Here is a 23,302-nt window from a genome sequence, read left to right on the forward strand (position 1 = left end):
AAACACCATCCGTTCAAATTCATATATATATATATATATATATTTATATATATATATATGTGTCCGTCAGCACGATAACTCGAGCAAAAATGATCCGATTTTGATGAAATTTGGTACAAACGTGTAAGCCTACATTAATTCGAACGAGTTCGCGAACCAGCATGATCGGACTATGGGAACGGGGGTTTATGGGGGGTTTTATGGGGTAAAAATAGGTTTGTCCCATTTTTGACCCTAAAAACACAAAATTTTACAATTTATTTCCAAACCATTTGGTAGAGCTTAAAAAAACAAATAATTTAATATATTGAAGCGTTATTGTGAGCCTAATGGTTACAGAGAAAATTCCAAAAAGTTGTAAATTTAAAATCCCTATGTTATTCTTATGGAGAATAAGTCAACTGTTGTAGTTTACTTGTTTATGAACATATTTTGATCGAATTTGGAAAATACATTCGTTTCTTACTAAACTACTAACATAAAAAACCACCTTTTTACCCTCCCTGTTGCAGCAAACCTAAGTACTCGTTAAACTAGTTCTATTTAAATAGGGAATTAATATGATATTTTAAGGAGGCATTTTAATGTGAAATCCTATCAGGCTAATGGAAATTCGCTTAGTCTGCAGGTTTGCTGCGGCGGGGGTATTATTCTTTTATTTTCATGTTTAAACAAAATTTATTAAGAGATATACGTAGGTTTCCTTTTAGAAGATTTTATTTTATTTTGATGTTCAATCAAATTAATTGAGGAATAAAATAGTTGTAATAATACTGAGGTCTGCTAATCTGTGTTTGTGTATTTTTGTGTCGTGATGAAAAGTATCGTTCATAACTCGTACCGAAAGTTTTTATCCGACACTTGCTCCAATATTCCCGTCCTCGGCTTCGCCTCGCACGTGAAATTGGGGTTCCCTGTGTTCGGCTTCGCCTCACACAAAAACTTGAGCGCGCGACGGAAAATGCCACTTTCGGTCCTAGTAATGAAATATACTATTTATAACATTAGGTTTAACGAGTACCTAGGTTTGCTCCTACAAGGAAACTAAAAAAGTGTGTTTTTAAGTAAAATAATTATAGCTTAGTATAAAATCAATAAATTTGCCAAGTTTGATTAAAATCATTGGGAGAAAGTAAATGATCTCAGAAATCATTTTTCCCATTACCTTGTCAACAACCTTTTCTTGGAGTATTCTAGCTATGGGGACAATCTCAAACATTGCATTAACTTTTGTACTGTAATTTTTACAGCATTGCAGGTTGTACAATTTTGTTTATATTTAAAAGGACCATAACATACAAAAACATTTATTTTAATCAAAATCTTGCAAAACCCTTTTCATCACTCCTCACCGAAAGTAACTATTTTCGATAACAGCTGACATCAATGAAAGTAGCCGTTTCCCAAGCTCTAATTTAGGGCGAGGGAAAATCGATCAGATGATTTTCCCTCGCTCTCAACTAGTTTTCCATTTATTCACTACGCGCGCTAGTGTTTTGTTAAGGTTTAACATGGTTTAACTTAATGATTTAAATCAGCTGTATGTATTGTTCAAAATCGTTTTATTCTTTTATTTTGATGTTTGAAGTATTGAGAAATGTACGAAGGTTTCCTTTAGAATATTTTATTTTATTTTTATGTTTTAAAAATTAAACAAAAATAAACATAGGTTTACTTTTAGAAGATTTTATTTTATTTTTATGTTTAAACAAATTGTTTGATAGATAATTATTGTAATATAACTGAGGTCTGCTATTCTGTGTTTGTGTATTTTTGTGTCGCGATGAAAAGTATCGTTCATAACTCGTACCGAAAGTTATTATCCGGCACTTGCTCCATTATTCCCGTCCTCGGCTTCGCCTCGTACGTGAAAATAGCTCTCACGTACTCGGCTTCGCCTCGCACGTGAAATTGGTTCCCTGTGTTCGGCTTCGCCTCACACAAAAACTTGAGCGAGCGCCGGAAAATGCGACTTTCGGTCCTAGTAATGAAATATACTATTTTGTAAAAATTTTACTTATAACTTACTTATAATTTTACTTATAAAATTTTATAGATTTTAATGGAAACTGTTTTAAAAATCAAAACTTTAAAAGCCTATATGCCTGTACTAACCTGGAAATATGACAAACAGACATAACTTTGAAAACCACTTTGTTAGGTTCAGGGAACCCAAAACCGATAACTTTATAAAAACTCAAACTCAGAAGTTTTGACGAAAATAACACTTTTACCTTCATATAGCCTTCATGTAGGGGGAGAAGTAAATGTGTAGTTGACTTCAGCATCCCACTAATATCTAATGGGACATACAGATGGAGAAAATAGAGACTGAAAGCTGCTTGGTTGCAAGTAATTGCCAGTTGCACTAACTGCATTATTGAGCCTACCTTGATAGGTACTCCAATAATTACAAATACTTACAGCCAACAAGAAATTAATGTGAAACAGCACAGTTAAAGAAAATCCCTCATCTGATTGCAATACTACTCACATTTTCATAGATCAAAGACTTTATTTCAGCATATATTTGATTGAATCCTTTAGACGTAGCCCAAATTGTATTGTGTAAGCATTGATTCCCCATGAGCTGAAGAGTTTGAAATGGAGGATCTTGGGACATGAAACGATTTATTTAGTCAGTGAGCAGAGACAGATTTCCATAATTTTTAGCCCCTAGTACTACTCTGACACTGACAGCCCCCCTTTCAATTCACAATGTAGGTTTTGACCATGGACATTAGAGGAAAGGTGGAAAGGGCATTACCACTTCTTCAAAGTTCTGCCGTTCTCGGTAAACCATCAGGCCCACAATTTGGCCAATGTGGGGAGCGCAGTTGTCATCGTCAGGACGTGCCCGTCCTTAGGCAAATGCCTAGCATGCATAGTGGAAAACACACCCGTGAGGGATGTCCTGCAGCATGGTTATATGTATTTTTGCTCCTCTGTGCAGCTGTTTTAATCATAAATAAGGCAGGATACTATTTACTATAACACCATAACTAAATCCATTTACCAAAGTGGGATATATTTCAATAACCGGTAAAACCTTATCACAATTCATTGTGTGCTGTCTTGAAGGTATGTTTTTTATTTTCTTCATTTTGCATTTAACAGTAGCTTCTCAACTTTCTATAAGGACCATTGGATTACAGTTAGTCTTCACACTGTCTCTACCAAGCACTGAAAACATAATAATGTATGGTAGCTAACAATTAAGGCAATTTGACAGTACAGTATTACCATTGAATATATGGGATGGATACTGAAATAGACATATCGCATCTATATGGACCATCTGGTACCAAATTTCTTTTGAAAATGAACATAGTCGTTTGCCACAGTGGTGTAGTGGGGTGTTCCCACTCTGTTTTTTTCAAAGAACTGTTTTAACCCTCCATTGGTCGCACCTAAGCCATTAGATACCACAACATGAAAAATTCCTGTCATTTTCGTGTTCTCGCCCCAAAACAGGTCTTAGCCAGTGTGCTGTTTCATCCCCTCCCCCCACACACCTAGTACTTTATCGCTGTTAGTGTTGTCCCATGCACACATGCCTTATTGTTTAGCTCCGTTGTATCTGATAGATACAGTGGGACCGGTCTCTGTTATATAATTCAAAATTAAATAATTCCTTTAAATATAGAAATAAATAATACTGTTTTAACCCAGCAAAGAAAACGTTGAGTTCAAATTTACATGCAGCAGTGGTACTGGTCGCAATTCAATTTTACACGGGTATGGTCTCTAATGGATACAAGAATATATGTAGGTATGGTCTGACAACTTTTTTTTACTTATTGAGAAATGCTTACACGATATGAAATCTATATAGGTCAAGAGTTGTTATAGAAAGTAAAATAAAAATTAGGGGGGAAATTTATGTGTTAAGTACTCAAAATAGTATATTACGTTACTAGTCCTGAAAATAGGTGTTTACCAGACGAGTGTGGTCGTTCCAGTGCGAGACAAAGTCAAGTGCGGGATTACCAGACAAGTCTAGTAAACACATTTTGAACGAGTGACGTACGATATTTTACACCATCACTACTCTAAGTTAACTTAACAATGAACAAGCTGCACAAATCCTTGACAGTACGCAGTTGCCAATGAATATTGGATACTGAAATAGACATCGGATCTATAAGAACAATTTGATACAAAATTTCTGTCGAAAATTCCCACCGACTAAAACTAACAATCACTACTCATAACCTTATAGAAGTTATGTTTTTTTTATAACCTCTCATTGCCAATTATAATCAGCTACGAGGAAAAAATGTGGTTCGGATTCCACAATAAACTGTAGGTCCCTTAGTTGCCATTAGCTGTATGGGCTATTAATTAACAGCTGTGCCTAAGGAACATGTCGGCTCCGGCATGTAGTGTTCAGATTATGTCCCAGTCGAATATGGTAGCAGATTCCCTCTAACTCTTAAAAATGAATTAAAAAAGCATGGGAAAATTGCAGCTTTTAGAACCAGCAATAAATTGGAAAACATAGTTAATCCAAAGGAAAAACAAAGCATTAATAACAAATCTGGAATTTATAAAGTAACATGCAATGATTGCAGCAAAATGTATATAGGTCAAACTGGGCGATCTTTTGAAAAAAGATTTAAGGAACATATCCCCCGAACCAGGGAAACACAAATATCCAGTTTTGCCGAGCATCTTGTTAATGAAAATCACAGTTATTCAAATGTCAGTACAAATCTAACAGCTTTACATATCTGTAGGAAAGGACGAACTATGACAACTTTGGAAAATTATGAAATATATAAAGCAACAAAAATTCGCCCTAATGATTTATTAAATGATAAAAGCTTGTTCCAGTCTAATGTATTATTTGAAACATTAATAGGATTAGACAGAGACAGAAAGGAATGATAAAGGAAGCCGGGGGTACAAAGTACAACTACTAGGACAAGATAACCTCCAGTTGAGACTCGACATTGAAAATGCATGCATTGCTTCACTTTTGTCTCTCGTTTTTAATTAGTAGGCCTACTGTAAATAGTTTTTTCGTGTTTAAATGTTTTGTAACTGTGTTTTTAAAACTGTGACGTGACATCATGAGTCAAAAAACTTCAAGTTTGTATATGGATCTGATTATGGTATAACAAATACCGAAACGCGTAATCCTGTTGGATATTTAAGGACCACTAAAGGCAGTCTGCAGGTATTGTAACCTTCTTATTTTGATTTGCATGAAGTGGCCTAGAAAAACAACTAGAACATGATATAATCAGCTGGTTGGTGTCCGGTAAAAGCTCATTACAGAACAGTAGTACGTAATGAAATCCCATTTGATTAAGCTGGCGGCAAACAGATATTTTCTGGACTAAATCCTTGTGTGGGAAGCTCGTTAAAACATTGTAGTGTGGTGTAAAAATTTGTAAGGAAAAATGTATCTGAGCGATTTAGTGCGATTGGCGTAAAAAATAGGTGCGACCAACAGAGGGTTAAAATAAGTTGTATTTGTATTTATAAAAGTCAGCAGTATGGCAGCAGCAAACTCTGTAGTGAAGGCTCAATATTTAATCCAAGTCCATTTTATTCTAAAACTAGAAAACATTAACATGGTAATACAATGTAAATTTCCATCCATAGTTAAAAATATTATTTAAATTATCTTTATCAGGTCTTAAGGATACAGAATGGAACTGAACATACATTGGATAGTGCACATTTTCAAATTCGTCAGCGTCAGGTATCACCTCTGGCTTGGGAGTAACGTATTTAGTTTGTCTCCATTCATCAGGTGTTTTGGCCTGCAAGCATTCACAATATGTTATGTCAAATATGTTAAAAACTGCGCCATTTTATAAGCTTTCAAACCATATGCTACACTATTGAGGTTTAAATATTTGTTTGTTTGTTTTAGTGGTTTGAATGCCAGAAAACAGGGAACTTTTTTACTGTTTTAATGTTCAAGCTGAAACAAAAATACAACTTTTGCTTAATACATGCCGACTTTATATGTTTTAAATGTTAAAGACATCATGCTTTGTAGTCTTCAAACCACTAAAGCGTACATAAGCAGACATAAAGCTCAATGGTTGGAAAATTAATGGCATATGGTTGGAAAGCTTATAAAATGGCACAGTTTTCAACATATTCCGACACTTTCTTGTATACAGGGTGTGAACAAATGCAATTGACCTATGTTTTTTACATTTTTAGCGAATTTCCCTATAGGGAAGTAGCTACAACCGTAGGTGGCACGGTAAGACTTAGGCCCGGGACCGATTTACTTGTTCATTTTGATGTCCCCAGAGGTCAAAAACAACATTTATTTGTTCAAATTTTTATAAATGTATATATACGTCCGTGAACACGATAACTTGAATAATTTTTGTCCGATTTTGATTAAATTTGGTTTAAAGGTGTATGGCAGGATAAACTTGAATGAGTTCGCAAACCAGCATGATCGGACCATGGGAACGGGGTTGTACAGGGGGTTTTATGGGGTAAAAAATGGTTTTTCTCATTTTTGACCCATAAAACACAAAATTTCCCAATTTCTTTCTAGACCTTTTTAAAGAGCTTAAAAAAACAAATAATTTAGTATATCATAGTGTTTTTGTATGGTTATTGGTAATGGAGAAAATTAAAAAAATTGTAAATTTAAAATTCCCATGTCATTCTTATGGAGAATATTGTAAAATGTTGTAGTTTGCTTGTTTATGGATATATTTTTATATAATTTGGCAAATTGATTTATTGTATACTAAGCTATTAATATTTTACTAAAAAACCCACTTAAACAGTTTCCTTGTAGCAGCAAACCTATGTACTCGTTAAACCTAATGTTATTTAAATAGATTTAATTGAAAATCAATTCCTACAAATGGAAATTCCATAGCTATAATACAAGACCCCATCAATTGGTTGAACATCATAAATAAGAGCTTTTTAAAAAAAAATCACCTATAAAGGAAACAAATATTTTGATCTTTTGCCACAAAATATCAAAATACCCCCGCCGCAGCAAACCTGCAGACTAAGCGAATTTCCGTATGTCTGATTGGATTTACACTAAAATGTCTACTTAAAAATTTAACATTTATTTCCTATTTAAATAGAATTATTTTAACAGGTACTTAGGTTTGCTGCATCAGGGGTTCAAGACCCGTCCGGGCAGAAAAATTTTGTTCTAGTTTTTTTATCAAAATTTGTTTTTATGAACTATTTAATCAATTTACTCGATTAATAATTATGATTTTCATACTAAATCTTTATTATTTAAAATATTTATATCCTTTTTTTTAAATAATATTTTGTAATAACATTTATAAAATATTAATACAAAATATTTTATTAAAATATTTTTAAGATACATTGGGGGTGGAATAGGATGCATTTTAAAAATATAGGTACCTTAATGATTAAAAAAATATTTTTAAAACATCCTGTGCTGTCTGGGCTGAAGTTCAAAGCATTACAATTTTACTTTTTCTCTCTCAATCCTTGAACCACATTGGTCCATTACCCGTGTTGTTAAGTAAAACTATGCAGTTGTAAACAATGCTGTTGTGTAAGTAAACAATGCTGTTATGTGAAACCTTTCCCTAAGAACTGAACTGAAACAGCTACTTAGGTAAAATTTTTAACAGATGTTGTTTCACACTTCTTAATGTATTTTATACACAACATTGCAATGTATGGGTACCGGTAAGTACTTACCACAATTGTAATACCATCAATTTTGTTTTTGAGGACTTCGTCTTGAATAAGCGCATTAATGCATAAGTGCCTCTGTGAACAAAAAGAATAGAATTTATTTGGAATTAGAAGCAAGTACCGTAGTATTGTATCATTGATTAATTTTTCTGCTCATATTTAGACATTATAAGTTTTATCACAAGATCCTCGATTATACATATATTTTTCCTACCACTCCATGGAAATGACCACATTGCTACACCTGTAAAAAGTACACAAAATAGCTCTTTTCCACTCAAGAGTGGGAATAAATCATTCCTCCTCGCTTATCAGCTGATTTCACAGCTGGCGTTTGTACACCAACCACAGCCGTGGATCCGATACGTTAACAAACCGTAAGCAAATAACATAACCTGAAAAAGCGAATGCAAACACAAAAATCTATATGACATTTTATATATAACTAAAAAGTTTATCTGTGTGTAATGATAAGTTAATTGTGGTGGTAGAAAAAATCTTCTTTGTACTACGAGCACAAACAGTCATTGCCGCTTTCATGACCACACTCAGCTAAAGCTTCGTCCGGTACAGTTCTCGAGCGGCAATGGCATGCTTTGCGCTCTTAATACACAAATAGCTAGTTGGTTGATAGTTGATAATATATATTTGTGTATTAAGGACGCAAAGTCAAAGTAGTTTTAGCGAATTTCCCTATAGGGAAGTATAGCTATTACCGTTTGTAGCGGTTTTCATAGTCAAGCGCCACCGGCTGGCGTTGTCCATCATGCTCTTATGGTGGCTAGAAGGGCCCAATATCCGTGGCCCTCCAATGTGTTTTATTGTATACATTATTGTATTGTATTTCAAAAAAAATTTTGACCCGTTGAAAGTTAAAGATTAATTTATATCACAGTTTATATAATAATATCAACCAAATAACCTATAAAGTATTTTAAAATATACTTCACTGTTTACTGTTTATTGTTTTGGGTGGGACCGGCCCACTTGGCCCTTATGGAAGGGCTGCCACTGTAGGAAAGATGGGCAACTGTTCCTAAAGAAACTGGAACTATTCCCAAAGTGTGGTCAATGCATTGTATGAATGAATGAATGAATGAATGAATGAATGAATGAATGAAATGAAAACAGTGCTTTATTAAACAAAAAAATTATTCTTACAAACCTAGGCTCCTTGCAGGAAGCCACAATGTCTTACAGAACCGTCTACGTGGTTGACATACATCTTATTTTACAGTACATTTTTAATTTAAAACTATGAATTCAATTCTGGACTAAAATCAGAAGTAAAAAGTGTGAAATCTAAATGTGTAATTTAAGCAAATGAAACAAAAAAATTTAAATAGCTGGCTCACAACGCAATAGATGTGTTAGATGTATAAATATTTTAAAACAAATACCCCCACTCTCAAAGAAAAATCTAGTCTGAAAGTTAGTGAATTTCTCCTTGAATATAATTCTGGACCCAAGTATGACAATTTCAAATAATTTGTATATGTTGAATTTGATTATCAATCCCCACCTAAAATGCCAAGCTTATTTTAAATACCCACCCAACGCGCGCCAATCCCTCCCATTCATAAAACTCAAAAACTCTTCCCACTCCAATTCGTGGTGAGAAAAATATTTCTTTCTGATATGAGACAACACGGGGCATCTACCTACAAAATTGAAAATGTTTTCGTCCTGGTCTTCAAAATTACAAAGTGAGCAATGGAAATTTTGTTCTAAAATCCAAGGTTTATAATTTAGAGATGTACTGCCTCTCAGCTCTTGCCTTGAAAATCCAATTAATGCTGTAAATTCATACCAATATTATCTGAAAGATAAGACCAATGGCAGAGATTTAGATTTACAATAATAAAAGTTGAAGTCATAGTAATGATAAAACTGCATAAGGTTTCAATGAGTGTTAATTTTGATTTTGTTTAAGGTAATATAAGACAATTTAGCTGTCCGCTTGTCCTGTTCGTCACAATGGAATGATGTGATTTAAATCGTCTCAATACATTAGCTGATTAAGCGGGAATAATGAGGTACTTGATTTCAGACATATTATTGATTACAATATCAATACTTTACCTGATATGTATTAGAACCGGTGAAAGCAGTTGACACAACAATAATGCAGAAAAACTTCTCTGAACTCTCAGGTTCTCCATACATGACAGATTGATTGATGACATCAAGGTACATCGGCCGAAATTGCTGTAAAATTTTCTTTCTAATTGAGGCCTCAATTGGTCCCATATCTTCATTGGAGTTTGCAATAATCATAGGTTCTTCACCTTTAACAAAAAATATTTTGGCTGATAATATGTTTAACAATTATTTTTTCCTACAGTCACCCGACAAAGTTGGCTTCCCTGTACTGTTTATAGTACAGAAAGCTGCTAATTGCTGCATATTTATACTTTGCCGTACGGTTTATACTTTGCCGCACGGTTTATACTTTGCCGCACATCAGGATTCCAACCAAACAACACAAAACAGCGTGGTTTTATTATGCACGTAATCCGTGTACGCTTGGAAATAGGTTGGCAACACTTAAAGATAATAATACTATGAACAGCTGATTGACTATTATAACTACGATTTAACCTGTCATTTCGTGTTTATAGTTTTGGTATTTCTGAACTTTCTGGACTTTTCTTTTAAACGTTTTTAAAACATTCCTACGGTCTTAATAAACAAGAAAATACCTTTAAAGCCTTTTTTTTAGGCGCGGAAACCACTTCAAATTACAAAAACATACGGAACTATATTCTCAAAAGACGGAGCACATTTTTTGCCGAGGAAAAATAGCGGAGTGATACGGATCACGGGTACTACTTTCTCCAGGGCACCATTTGTGTAATTGTGTTGCTAGCTGAACCTAAAAACGTGTTGTATAGTGTTTGAAAGACTAATTATTTATGTTTTATAGTGACTGTAGGAAAAATATAATGTGTAACACGAGTGAAAAAGGCCTTTGCTGCACTCGAGATCATTCCGCACTCGCCTGCGGCTCGTGCGTAAACATTGCTCTCGTGTGCAGCAAAGTGCCACTTTCACCACTAGTTACACAAATAACTATTTCCTACAGTCACCCGACAAAGTTGACTTCCTTGTACTGTTTATAGTACAGAAAGCTGCTAATTGCTGCATATTTATACTTTGCCGTCCGGTTTATACTTTGCCGTACGGTTTATACTTTGCCGCACATCAGGATTCCAATGAAACAACACAAAACAGCGTGGTTCTATTATGCACGTAATCCTTGTACGCTTGGAAATAGGTTGGCAACACTTAAAGATAATAATACTATGAGCAGCTGATTGACTAAAATATAACTACGATTTAACCTGTCATTTCGTGTTTATAGTTTAGGTATTTCTGAACTTTCTGGACTTTTCATTTAAACGTTTTTAAACCATTCCTACGATCTTAATAAACAAGAAAATACCTATAACGCATTTTTTTTAGGCGCGGAAACCACTTCAAATTACAAAAACATACGGAACTATATTCTCAAAACGCGGAGCACATTTCTTGCCGAGGAAAAATAGCGGAGTGATACAGACCGCGGGTACTACTTTCTCTAGGGCACCTATTTGTGTTTCCAGTTGAACCTAAAAACGTGTTGTATAGTGTTTGAAAGACTAATTATTTATATGCTTTATAGTGACTGTAGGAAAAATATAATGTGTAACACGAGTGAAAAAGGCCTTTGCTGCACTCGAGATCATTCCGCACTTGCCTGCGGCTCGTGCGTAAACATTGCTCTCGTGTGCAGCAAAGTGCCACTTTCACCACTAGTTACACAAATAGCTATTGTTTATTTGTATTTTGTATGATAAAAACCACCACAGGGTATCATGCCTTTCAAAGGAAAGGGATGACAACTAACTAGATAAATCTTAGATAACCAGATTACCTATGTAACACATTTACATATAGAGTTATTAGGTACTTTTTTAATAATTATAGTAGTATGAAGATACTCAGCTCAAAATACATTCCAAAGTATGTTTCACTCTGTCATTTTAATTGATTACTTTACTTGCCTTATCTAAGCCATGCAAGGGGGCTTAGAATTATATAAAACGAGTTCTTTCAAGCTACCACAAAAAGCTTTTATTTCACTGTGGTATGGTATGGATGGTTGTAGCATTTCACATAACAATCTAAGTACCAAGGGATGGAGCCATTCTACCATTTTATATACCTATATTAATTAGTTTGGTGTGTACAAACAATATAAAGATATCCTAATAGGTGTATAATTTAAAAGAAATTTGGATTTTGTCATGGAAAATGATAACATAATAAATAGCTAGCTATCAATATGTAATGAAACAAAATGTATAATGTATAATGTACAATGAAGCACATTTGATCATACTCAAGTTATTCAATGCTTATGACAGAATATATTAAACTAATAAAGAAAAAACTATATTATCATATAGCATTTTTACAATTTGTCATCTTAAGTTATTATTTATTGTTTGGGGTTGACCTACGAAAACCTGCCTTTTCTTGAAATCTGAGGTCAGAGACTGAAAGTATATTTTGGTTTTGGTTTGTAGTTTTAGCGCTCTTCCTTAGTAGAGTAGACACATAATTATTGAGAAAAACATAACATGGCCAAAGATTTGTCTTCTTCACTTGGCATCACTGCACTGGCTGTGAGGACTTAAGTTGATATCTGACTCTGTTGTGGACACAAAGCAAGTGACAATCTGTACTGGAAACATATCTGTGAACCGTTGTCAGATTTGTTTGTTACCGCAGTCTGGAGGAGGCTATGCATACATAGTTTATTGCCGGGTGGACAAGGCTCAAGGATAAAATGTTGAGCCAAATTAGTCTATTACAAACAACTTGCTTTTCTTTGTTCCAGACTTATTCAATTTAAAGTGAGCATAACTATACTAGTTAATATGGATAATCTATTCTATCTATACAGTATAACCATAGACTAGACAACACAAGTAGACTTCCCATCCTATTGTACATTTTGAAGCTCGTTTTTTGTGTCTAGTTCATGTCCGTTGACACTGATGGCTATTGTCGACGAAATTTTGTTTCTATTATTTTAGAGATGATTTCACGATTGGTGCTTTACTGTTTGGTTATATAACTAGAGGATGAGTTTTTGTTTATGATTATATCGTTTTATTTGGTTAAACAGGGTTTTAAATTACTGAAATAACAAGAAACAAATTGTAAACAAAACATGACCTCTACAGTGCACCGGGCAGAACTAACGATAAAATTGGCTTCAGCTGTTTTATAAAGATGGGAAATCTACAAAGGGTGTATGTTTTATCTGTGGATTAACTTATGGATAAATTGCATCAATACATTTTGTCTTCATGATTACTTTGGTCTTCATAAAAATGACCAACCTACACGTAACATGCTTCAAAACCCATATCTCTCATTGTCATAATCCACAATGATGAACAAATGATGGATTTTATATTGAATACCTTTATGGTAGTTCTCCGTGACGCATGAGGAACAAATCTACAATCACCTCCCACCTCAGCTTTTAAAATAATTGTTACAGAGTTTAATTAATAATTATGAGTTTTTCGATAATAATGTAGAAAAAAATATAGATGGTTTTAAAAATAGGAAACTTTATAAAATGAAGAAATATTGCTATAAAAATAATTATAAATTAAAAGCTTTAATATTGCATGTTGAAGCAACATCTGTTTGCCAAATCAGTAAAGAAATTAATGTTACCGGGTAATACAAGTTTATGATACAACAATAAAAGCCTTCTATAGGTCAGCCGGTTAGAAAACAACCTGCGCACAATTTTTAGCGCATGTAAGGGAGGTAACGGCGTGGGAGGGTATGTTCCCCTCTCCGCCAATGGCCGTTTTCACACTGCATGACACGACACTGGCACGACACCGACACGGCGCCGCCCTGGTGTCGTGGGAGTTGGAATCCTGTGTTACCAAATGGAACTGCTTACACAATGATATAATAACATTTCATGATGCTCAAATTATGATGCGATTTAGGCTATACAATATTTTTTGCTGGAGCTATTTTTCTCAAGTTATGAAGAACGTAATTGTTTACATTTTGATCAGCTGTATAGTTTATTTTGATTAGCTGTGTTCGGGAAGGTTGGGGGTAGGGTGGCAGCGGAGTGGGTGAAGAGCCATAGTCTGCCTCACTCCCACAGCTCGGTATCTCTCTCTTGCACCAATGCTACGAGGAGGACGCTTTCTAACCGGCCGACCTATAGGTTTTAAATCTATTAAATCCTGGTAATAGTTTTTTAAAAACAATTTTCAGAAATTTTTCATGAAAGAAATGAATTTTCCTTTGTATATTCCTCTTATGAAAAAATCTCCCAGACAAGTCTATTAAAAAACCTACTGTATCAGCAAGTCTTTTATGGTTTTTTAAACAAAGTTTCAGTCCTTTCTGTAACGTTCTTGGAGAACTAATCAAATTAATTCCTCAAAATATTAAATTTGGTAAAGCCCATTCACATCTCTATATTACTATTCTGAAATAATGATATCAAAACCCTTGGTGACACATAAAGATAAGTATATGCTTTTATAAAATGTTAAGTTATATCATTACAGTATCTATTACAAACTTTCGAGGCACAAAGGATTTCATTACCGTTTTGTCAAGGTGCGTGATTAAGTCTAATCATCATTGAATGTATTCATGTCATTGTGATGGTGGCTGAATATTATTCAAGCAAAGCCTACCCTTTTCCTGGAACATTAATTGTGTCTTAGTGTTGAAGTTGTCATGTGAAACTTAGTTTTGATATAATAAAGGAATTTACAATTTATCAGAAGCATATCTCGTACTGTATATGAGAAGGTAAACAAAGTAACTAAACATTTAGATATAAAAAGTGTCAAATTTATTTACAAATTGATGGAAACTTGATGTTATGCAGCAATTCCATCTCCCTGACACGCAGGTGGAGGGGTGATCCCTCTCTCCTCATCCCACTGCTGCGGACTTCGAGCCTGCATCACAACACATAAACTGTTATTGTTGGAAAAAGTTGTTATTTTGTTCCTTTTTCATGGATGTATATTGGGTAATGCCTTTAAGGTTTTGCCTAATACTTTTCATACTTTTGCTTTGCTTTGAAATGGTAACCACACGGATGTAGATATTTAAAGTTAATAACTAATGTGGGAAGAAATAAAAACTTATTAAAATTATGTTTTATTTTAATTTTTTTTCATCTTTTTTATTTTACAACAATGCTACAAAACCGCATATGCCAATTACATTGTAGCATTAAGCATGCAAAAAAATGTTTACAAGAGTACTGTAATAAAAATACAATATAATTATAATTAGGGAAATGTCCGTCTTCACTGGGGACAGTCTTCAAACAATTTCTTTCAAAAAATAAATATAAGAATGGCAATTAATAATAAACAGATTAAAACCACAAGAACCATTGCTAACTAAAATAATACTGATGGTTATGATTGTTTGTTATTAATCAATCATAATAAATAACAAATATAATAAATAATCTACCTATATAAATAAAATTAGAGTTTTGTCTGTACTTTGCTCAGAATTATATACTTTTAGGTTATTTTTACGTTTTATACATTAAAGAAGCAGAAACGAGTCTTATCTCTATTTCTGTCTGTCTGTCTGTCTTTCCCTTTGTCTGTAACACTGAAGATGGCATTTTACGCAATCTTCTCCGTGAAAACCAGAGTACCTATCAAGATCCAAGTCATTTTAATGTATTCACTGGATTGGCGAGAGTGTCTTTAGTGATTTAAGTATAGCCTCATTACTTTGTATATAAAATTAAGGGGGTGCAAAAATGCAGTTTTGTGCGATTTTTGTCAAATTTTTGTTCAATTTTTATCACATAATCGTCTATGAAATAACGAACAGCTGTTTGGATCAAGATTATTTTTCTAGCTGTCAATGATATGTTTACAAATGTTGTTTACAAATACCGCAACCATTTCGAATCACGTTTTGAAAGCAAATCCCAACCAAGTGAGATTAAAAATGTTTTTCTTACATAACGGATTTAATTAATCGCAAGTGCAATAATATAGTCTAATAGTGTAACCGTAAATGAAATTAAATAACTAGACATCGTCCAAATCGGAACCAGAAATTCTTTGAATATAAAATGTTTCTTGAGTTTTGACAACCAGAAAGAAGACCTTGAATCAGTGTTGTATAGGGCTGGGACACTGAAATGATCGTCGCCAATAGCTTACAAAAAAGGTTTCCACTCATTGACGGCGCTTCAATGGCGGTTGTGTAAAGTGTAAAGTAAAAAATCACAACTGCAGTGGGTGATTGTAACAGAGGTTTAACAGAGGAAGTGCTAAACTCGCTTTTCCAATGTGTCACTTTCTGTTTCTACTCACCGTGTGATGCAGTCGCTGGACCATACAGCCAATAGGCCCATAGCTCATATCTTGGGTACGTAAGCCTACATATTTATTCATAACAACCTTTTTGACGACGATCCTTGATACCGGTACTTTTCCATAGAATACATGGCCTACCTACTTAAGAAATATAATTACAAATGACCAAAACCCCAACATTGTGTGATTTTTGTAACATTTCCTTCTAATGTTAATAGATATACTAATCATTGTTTAGAGAATACGTAATCTATTAAATAAAAAAAGTTGTTTGGTAAGGTTGTTTTTTTTTTCAAACTGACACCAATAAGTTTACGCTATAACTTTTTACGAGAAAATCCAAAAGCAAGAGATCAATAACCTCGGGACTAGATATTAATGCATTTAATTAGTCGGATGTACCATAGTTCTTAGGTAGGTTCTTACGTAGGTACTGGTTCTTTTCCTTAGAACCGTTGGTAGCTGCTAGAATCATTTTTACGTAGGTACCAACACATCACTTTTATGTGTAACTAGTTTACAAATTAGTTATCGTTGGTGTTGCACCTTATTTATTAGAGCCGTCCGTATTCAATTTAAGTGATGTCTTAACTCTGTAGCCTATAAGTTTTGCTTTTTCTGTCTGGATTCCAAATCTTAGCTTACCCGGTATGCTAAGAAAATGATAACCTATTTGAGTAAAACATTTGTTGGGCAAACCATCATGAATTGTTTACGCCTTTATATTGTTTATGTATCAATAGTTCGTGGCCTTTTTTGGATTGTTGTGTGTATGTCTGTTGGTAACGCATTAATGTCCTTATTTTTCAGTGTTTCACGGAATGGACAAGAGCACCTTTGATACTGAAAATGTCAACCGGAATAAAGTGTTAAATGGTGAGGTTGAGGTAGTACTTTAAATACGTTTAAGTTAACCGATGTGGAAAGTAACTTTCAATTATAGGCCTACTTTAGGGCTACGCTTCATGGATCTATAAAACATTTTTTAGTTTAATCATTAGACATATGGGCCATAACGATCCGGGTGACATTTAATTGCGAAGCATTTATTTTGGCTTGAACTGTCAGATACTGTATTTGCGAAGGTTTATATATAATAGTTTTGCCAGCATATCTGCAAATATGCAAACTAACTGCTGTTCTTAATCTTAATATAAGAAGGTTTCAACTGACTACTATAAGATCCCCGTGCGTAGAACGGGCACACAGCTAGTAATAAATATAACATAATAAATTTAACAAATAAATAGGTGCAAAATACTTGAAATATTTTAATGAAAAACCTGCTTCAATGCCCCCCAAAAAACTCACTATTCATTCAATGACTTTATAAGGCCTTCTTTACAACAAGACCTTTACAAGAGAACCATTTCTTCTGATATTCAAGAGAAGAGGGGAAAGTCCTCCTCATCAGTCTAAAGATGAAGTGAGAGTCCTTACTTCCTATTTTGTAGGAGAGGCTCAATCCATAAACAGAACACCTAATGGAATCCTCATACCTTTCTAGTAATCTGGATTGCTGAAAATTTTAACTTATTACCAAAAGTGGTGGTTATAAAATCGTCAACCACGAGTTTATTTAACTTTGGAGTCTTTTTCTTTGAAACTTACTTTAATCCTCAAAACTTTACTTTGAAATTACAACCATACAAATGTAGATATTTTAAGCCAAGGTATTTAAGGTATTATAATCCTGAGGTGCAAAACCTGTGATTGTCATCCTTGAAATAAAGATATTTTTACCTTGCCCTTTACCCTTTTTTAACATTTTAACGGACATTTAAGATACACTATACACTTACGTAGAGAGTTAGCGCATGTACTGAGCTTTCAAGTTCATTTTTGAGGATTTCATTGACGGTTTGGTGCCTCTAGAAAATCAATAATTATATTAGAACATTGTTGATATAATTTGCATATGGTGAATTACACAATTTAACTAGTACACTGAAGCTAGGCGTAGTCCGAAGTAATGTGCTAAAAAGTTCAGGGCTAGTGTCCCAAGAGATGAGGGGGAGATGGTGGAGTCTGGCACTACTGAGAGGACATTGAGCCTCTTGGTGTGTGTAAACACATTTTAACCTCCTCTCCACAAAAAAGAAAAAGTAAACTAAAGCTGTACAAACTACACTGTATTAGTATTACTTTACTATGTTAGTGGCCTTTTCTATGTTATCATAACGTAATAAAATTAAAAATGTAGTAATTAAATATCTTTACTAGATACAAAAGGTTTGGAATTGACTACTTTATTTTCTGCCTAAGGTACTGTACGTATATTTAAGTCATTAAATAATTTTCCTTTCTTAAATAATTTACCTTTGACAACTAAAAAATATAATTACACTTTATCCTTTGACTATAGATACAACTTTGCAGTATCCAATAGTCAATGGTATAAGCATAATCACTAATGGGGATATAACCATTGACTATACACAAACTATCTGTTTAGGCAATCATCTAGACATTTCATTTTTTAATTTATAACCAGTTATAGAATAATATCAATTATCGATTTCTCCTGAAATACGACAACTTTTTAACTAGGACAAACTGGAAGGGCAGCTTATTGTAAGCTATACCTTTTGGTTCTGGTTTGTCCTACTGGATTTATGTGCATTTCACCATCGTCAGTTCACATAAGAAATAATCTTGCCTGAAGAGGTGTGTCAAAAGTTCACAAACAAACACATAAAACACTAGTCGACTGTTTTTGGCAGGGCAATATCGATTACGGCAGTTCTTATATGGATCTGACGAGGGCGTTCGCGCCGAAATGCTCATAATCCAGTTGGACAAACTTGGACCACAAGGCAAAAACATTTTTACTTGTCATAATAGCACACTCTGCAACTGGTTCATTTATCTTCTTTTTTTAGGTTGGCTAAAACTCAGTATATATAAAAGGGATATTTTCTTCAACACGTTTGTACTAGCACCACTGGCACGGGACGGGAAATATTGTCCTCATCCTTGCCCAACAAACACCTTGCTTCAGTGTGAGCTCAGCCTCGCATGGGAAACATTGTTTCCGATTGCCGCTTTATTGTGCCAGTTTTATACTTTAAATCCAGTATAATTCGTTTTCAGATACGACTATTATATCAGTGTGGAAGGGATTGTTCTAAATTTAGAGTACTGTGGGGTTTTGACTTGGATTTGGTGAAATGAAATGGAATAATTATAATAATTACTGCAGTGAAGCATTGGAAGGGACCTAACCACAAAATTGTGCTTCGTACCTTTTTGCAATATTTTTTATAGTTCGGGATTTTTTGTCCCTGCTTTTTCATTCAGCAATACCGAGAGCCTGCTGTTTAATGCTGCTATTTGTTGGGTCCTTGTAAAGCTACATCCACAATGACTGAGACGCAGTACATGTGGCAAATATGCCTCTCCTATTGGATGAAACTAAATTTAAACCTTTTCCCACACTCATCCATGCAGCACATTGGCTGCTCCCACCACCGGCCGCAGCCCGCCATTACACGACCGCAGTGAACATGTTAATATACAAAGTCAATGGTGTAAGCTACAGTAATAGGTGTATGAATAAAATGATTATCTTTTACAAATAAACCCACATATAAAATGTTTGCTGACCTTCAGTAAAGGCATGTCAGTGAAGAGTGGAGAGACCACCTTGACGCGGAAGTGTGCCTCAGTGCCGGGTGGAGCTCCATGTTTAAATGACTCGTTGATCACCTCAAGGTGTATCGGCTTCAGCTGCTCAGTCAACTTTTGACGAATGATTGTCTCCACAGGCCCAGACCCCTCTGTATAAGAGTTCTGGTAGTTTTGTATATGTAATTTGATTACTCATTCAAACAGTATTAGAATGAAAGACATGTTTATTTGGTGTAGTTGTTTATGCTTATGATCTGTTTCATTAGGAGATATCCAATATGACAAAAAAAGAGGAACATAGTATTTTAACAATCTGAATCTAACAAAATCAAAAGATAATAAAAAAATCACATTTCATTGATAAAATCACATTTTATTAATAGTAGGGTGACTTGCCCAGTGAATGACCGGTGCCTATGAATGACCGTTTCACTCTAAATCATCTATAATAAGAGTTAAATTAAGACAGGAGTGAAAAAAACTAGTTTAGACAATAGATATTACTCTATTCTTCATATTTAATCGTAATTTTTAATTATTGTTCATTATTTATGTTTATTTTGATGATTTAGCTTGGATATGTTTTGAATTTTCGTTTTTAGCTTCTACCACTATAAGAACTCTGCAGGTAAGGCATACTTCATTACCTTTTTTTTTTGTGAAAAAAACTGTTGAAATGGCGATTTATTTGGCTAATACTTAATATTAAGAGTGTATATCAATCTTAAACCATCTGTTTTCATACGTAAGCCAAAAAATAAGTTTTTTTTTCAAGCAGTCACATACTGGAACAGATTCCAGGGCTAAACCCATGAATGACCGCCCGGTCATTTTTCCTGGGTTTGGACTCAAATTTACAATTATTTACTATCAAAATGCTCAGAAATTATTAAGGAATATAATTATCGATATCAGACTAAAATTATAATTCATTTTCTTTTACCTAACCAGTGAATGACCGGACTTATATCGAAATCGTCCACTTATTTTTCTAGTAAACATTTGTCATTGAAATGGTTATTGATTGGTGTTTTATTTAGACCAGAGTTACTATTTATCCCAATCGAATTTCCTCTTTGGCACTTTAAGACATTTTTCTATCAGCTAATCAGGCCTGCCTATGTTTTCATTGTACACATTACATGTAAAATGTTATATACTTATGATAATGTTTTTATAGCATCAGGCTTTTTCTTTTAAGCTTTGTTAACATTTTAAAACAATATTAATCCCCCTTTTTTGTATATTACTGATTTTATAAGTGATTTACTAAACCTTCCGAAGTCAGTCATTCACTGGCATAGGACTGGTCATTCACTGGCATGACATCGGTCATTTACTGGACTCATGACTCTAGTGTATAAAAAAACAATTTTTACATGCATAATTGATATTTTATGGACAATTTATTATATAGGGCAAACCCTTAAATAGCAACCAAGAAGTAGGTGTAATAATATATACAATTAATACTCTCATTTATGAGCATTGTTAAGTTAACAAAGAATTTTACCCTTAACCGGTCATTCACTGGGCAAGTCACCCTACGAGGCATGTTTTTTTAAGTAAGTACCGTTTTTAAATTTCTCCGTTCAGTGCTGCGATTGGCATTTTTGACATTTGTGGAGTGCAATTGCATCTATTGGCAAGCCTGCGCCAGAAATTCGGCAACAATTGGAGGTGTTTACATCCGGTTTAGAGTATTCAAAATGGTGTCGCCAATTGAGAATTGCCGCCAACTGTGAAGTGCATGCTGTAATTAGATTTTTAAGGGCTAAAGGTGTGAAAGCCATTGAAATTCATCGACAGATTAGGGAAGTGTTTGGTGAGAACATTAGTCGTGAGGGAATGGTACGCAAGTGGGTAAGGGCATTTAGAGAAGGCCGCATCAACGTTCATTAGTGATGTGCGTAGCGATACAGAAATCGATACAAGGACCGCAAAATATCGATATTTCGTATCGATACGTGGGAGTGTATCGATATGCCTGTATCGATACACCTATAGCCAATATCGTATCGAATATCGTATTGTTTATTTATTAATATAAATCTTATTTTTATGATAAGAAATTTGTCTTCCCATCTTCCTCCCCTCAAAAGTAGTAGTGAAAATTTGATATTTTACCCAAGCATCTTCAAAAACACTGGTAAAACATGTATTTTCAGCTATGTTTTACAAATAACCTCAAAACTAGGGCCACCATTAATGGAAGTGGGGACCCTCATTATCCATATTACTGTATACTATTTAATGTGTAAGTGGCATACCTACCATTCATATTTTTTTTGTTATGTTTCTTCAAGGGTAAGTAACGAGCCAAATCAGTTTAACTGAATGTAATAATATCACTGAGAAATTAAATTTGTTGGGATGGGAAGTGTTAGTGTAGTATAGTCAACAATCATTCTAGTCTCAAACTTACAAAAAATTTAAATTTGAGTTGCACATTTGCAAATGTTTAGTGGAAAATTGCATAAATTTTTAATCATGTTAGGTTGCTGGATTTTGTAATAGAAGCTAAATGCAAAAACAGGAACTCTTGTGTCAGTAAAGCAGCACAGACACCCCAGTAATACTTTAATCCTTTACTTTATTTAAGAACAGTACACTATAAGCACCAAAACTCAGAAAGATGGGAGAATCTTAACAAAGGTTTATAGACTACTAATCCATTTTACAATTGAAATAAATAAAAGCTAATTTAAAACAACTTATCCTGACCACAAGGTGGTGTTGATATATGTAAAAAATAGAACCAACAATTTTACAAATGGTCATTTTCCTTTGACAGCAAAGTTTGGTTTGAAATTATAAACCACACAGCAACAAAATACATGAATTACAGTAGAGCTAATAAACTTGCTTACCTCTTGAGGTGGTTGTGGGATTGGCGTAGATCCATCCAAGGACTAGGAGGTAAACAAACATAAGTGCACAAGCCATTTTGACACTCAACAAAAATATTAGTGCTTTTATCACGGGAGAAAATATCAGCAAGATAATTATTATTGTGTAGTTTGTCAATTCTAGTGAATAAACATCTGTCCACAGCTCAACATAATCTGATAAGTAAAGTTACGTAATCAAATATAACACGATTTGTGCTCAACCCACTTTGCTGCATTCATTTTGACAAGTTAAAGAAACTAGTTCTGGACAAAAATGTAAACTAGCCTTACATAAAAGCTTCATACAAAATATATACAGAGTGAATCTTGTAAGGTGTCCACTATTCATTTCAGACAAACCGTTCGTCCCACAATGATTTAATACAAATTTGTCCCACTAAGCCAACTCCATTCAGGAATAACTCATAGAAATATTTTAAAAGTTTTTTGAATACATGATGTACCAAAACTAGAGGTTTACTAGTTCAAATCTCACAATTGTGAAATTCAAACATCCGTCATATAAGATAATACGATACATAATTTGAATGCTCTTGTTAAGTTAATACATTACAGCATATTGGTAGGATCAGAATTTGACATTTTAATTAGTTTAAAAACGTGGCTCTTACTGTGGAACATTTGGTACTATTTTGAATATTTATATTTTTCTTGAAAATGCAGATCCTC

General features: G+C 34.0%; 1 protein-coding gene across 3 annotated transcripts; it reads right to left on the reverse strand.

Moving 5' to 3' along the window:
- Window positions 1–3,028: 3,028 nt before the first annotated feature.
- On the reverse strand, window positions 3,029–22,767 carry LOC128987637 (DNA-binding transcriptional regulator BolA-like). Of its 3 annotated transcripts, XM_054408590.1 has the most exons (5): window positions 22,592–22,767; window positions 9,769–9,974; window positions 7,690–7,761; window positions 5,677–5,774; window positions 3,029–3,183 (listed from the first exon to the last, which is right to left on the reverse strand). In XM_054408590.1, exons 1-5 carry the CDS (start codon window positions 22,665–22,667, stop codon window positions 3,174–3,176), a joined length of 462 nt encoding a protein of 153 aa, XP_054264565.1. In that variant the 5' UTR covers window positions 22,668–22,767; the 3' UTR covers window positions 3,029–3,173. The 3 variants fall into 3 exon arrangements, with proteins under 3 accessions (XP_054264565.1, XP_054264567.1, XP_054264566.1); XM_054408592.1 differs by lacking the exon at window positions 5,677–5,774; XM_054408591.1 differs by lacking the exons at window positions 3,029–3,183; window positions 5,677–5,774; window positions 7,690–7,761; window positions 9,769–9,974 and adding exons at window positions 14,565–14,693; window positions 17,894–17,962; window positions 19,698–19,870.
- Window positions 22,768–23,302: the final 535 nt, after the last annotated feature.

The sequence above is a fragment of the Macrosteles quadrilineatus genome, unplaced genomic scaffold, assembly GCF_028750875.1.
Source record: "Macrosteles quadrilineatus isolate MER2022 unplaced genomic scaffold, UCM_ALF_1.0 Scaffold_2__2_contigs__length_208266976, whole genome shotgun sequence".
In the NCBI taxonomy this organism is placed as follows: domain Eukaryota; kingdom Metazoa; phylum Arthropoda; class Insecta; order Hemiptera; family Cicadellidae; genus Macrosteles; species Macrosteles quadrilineatus.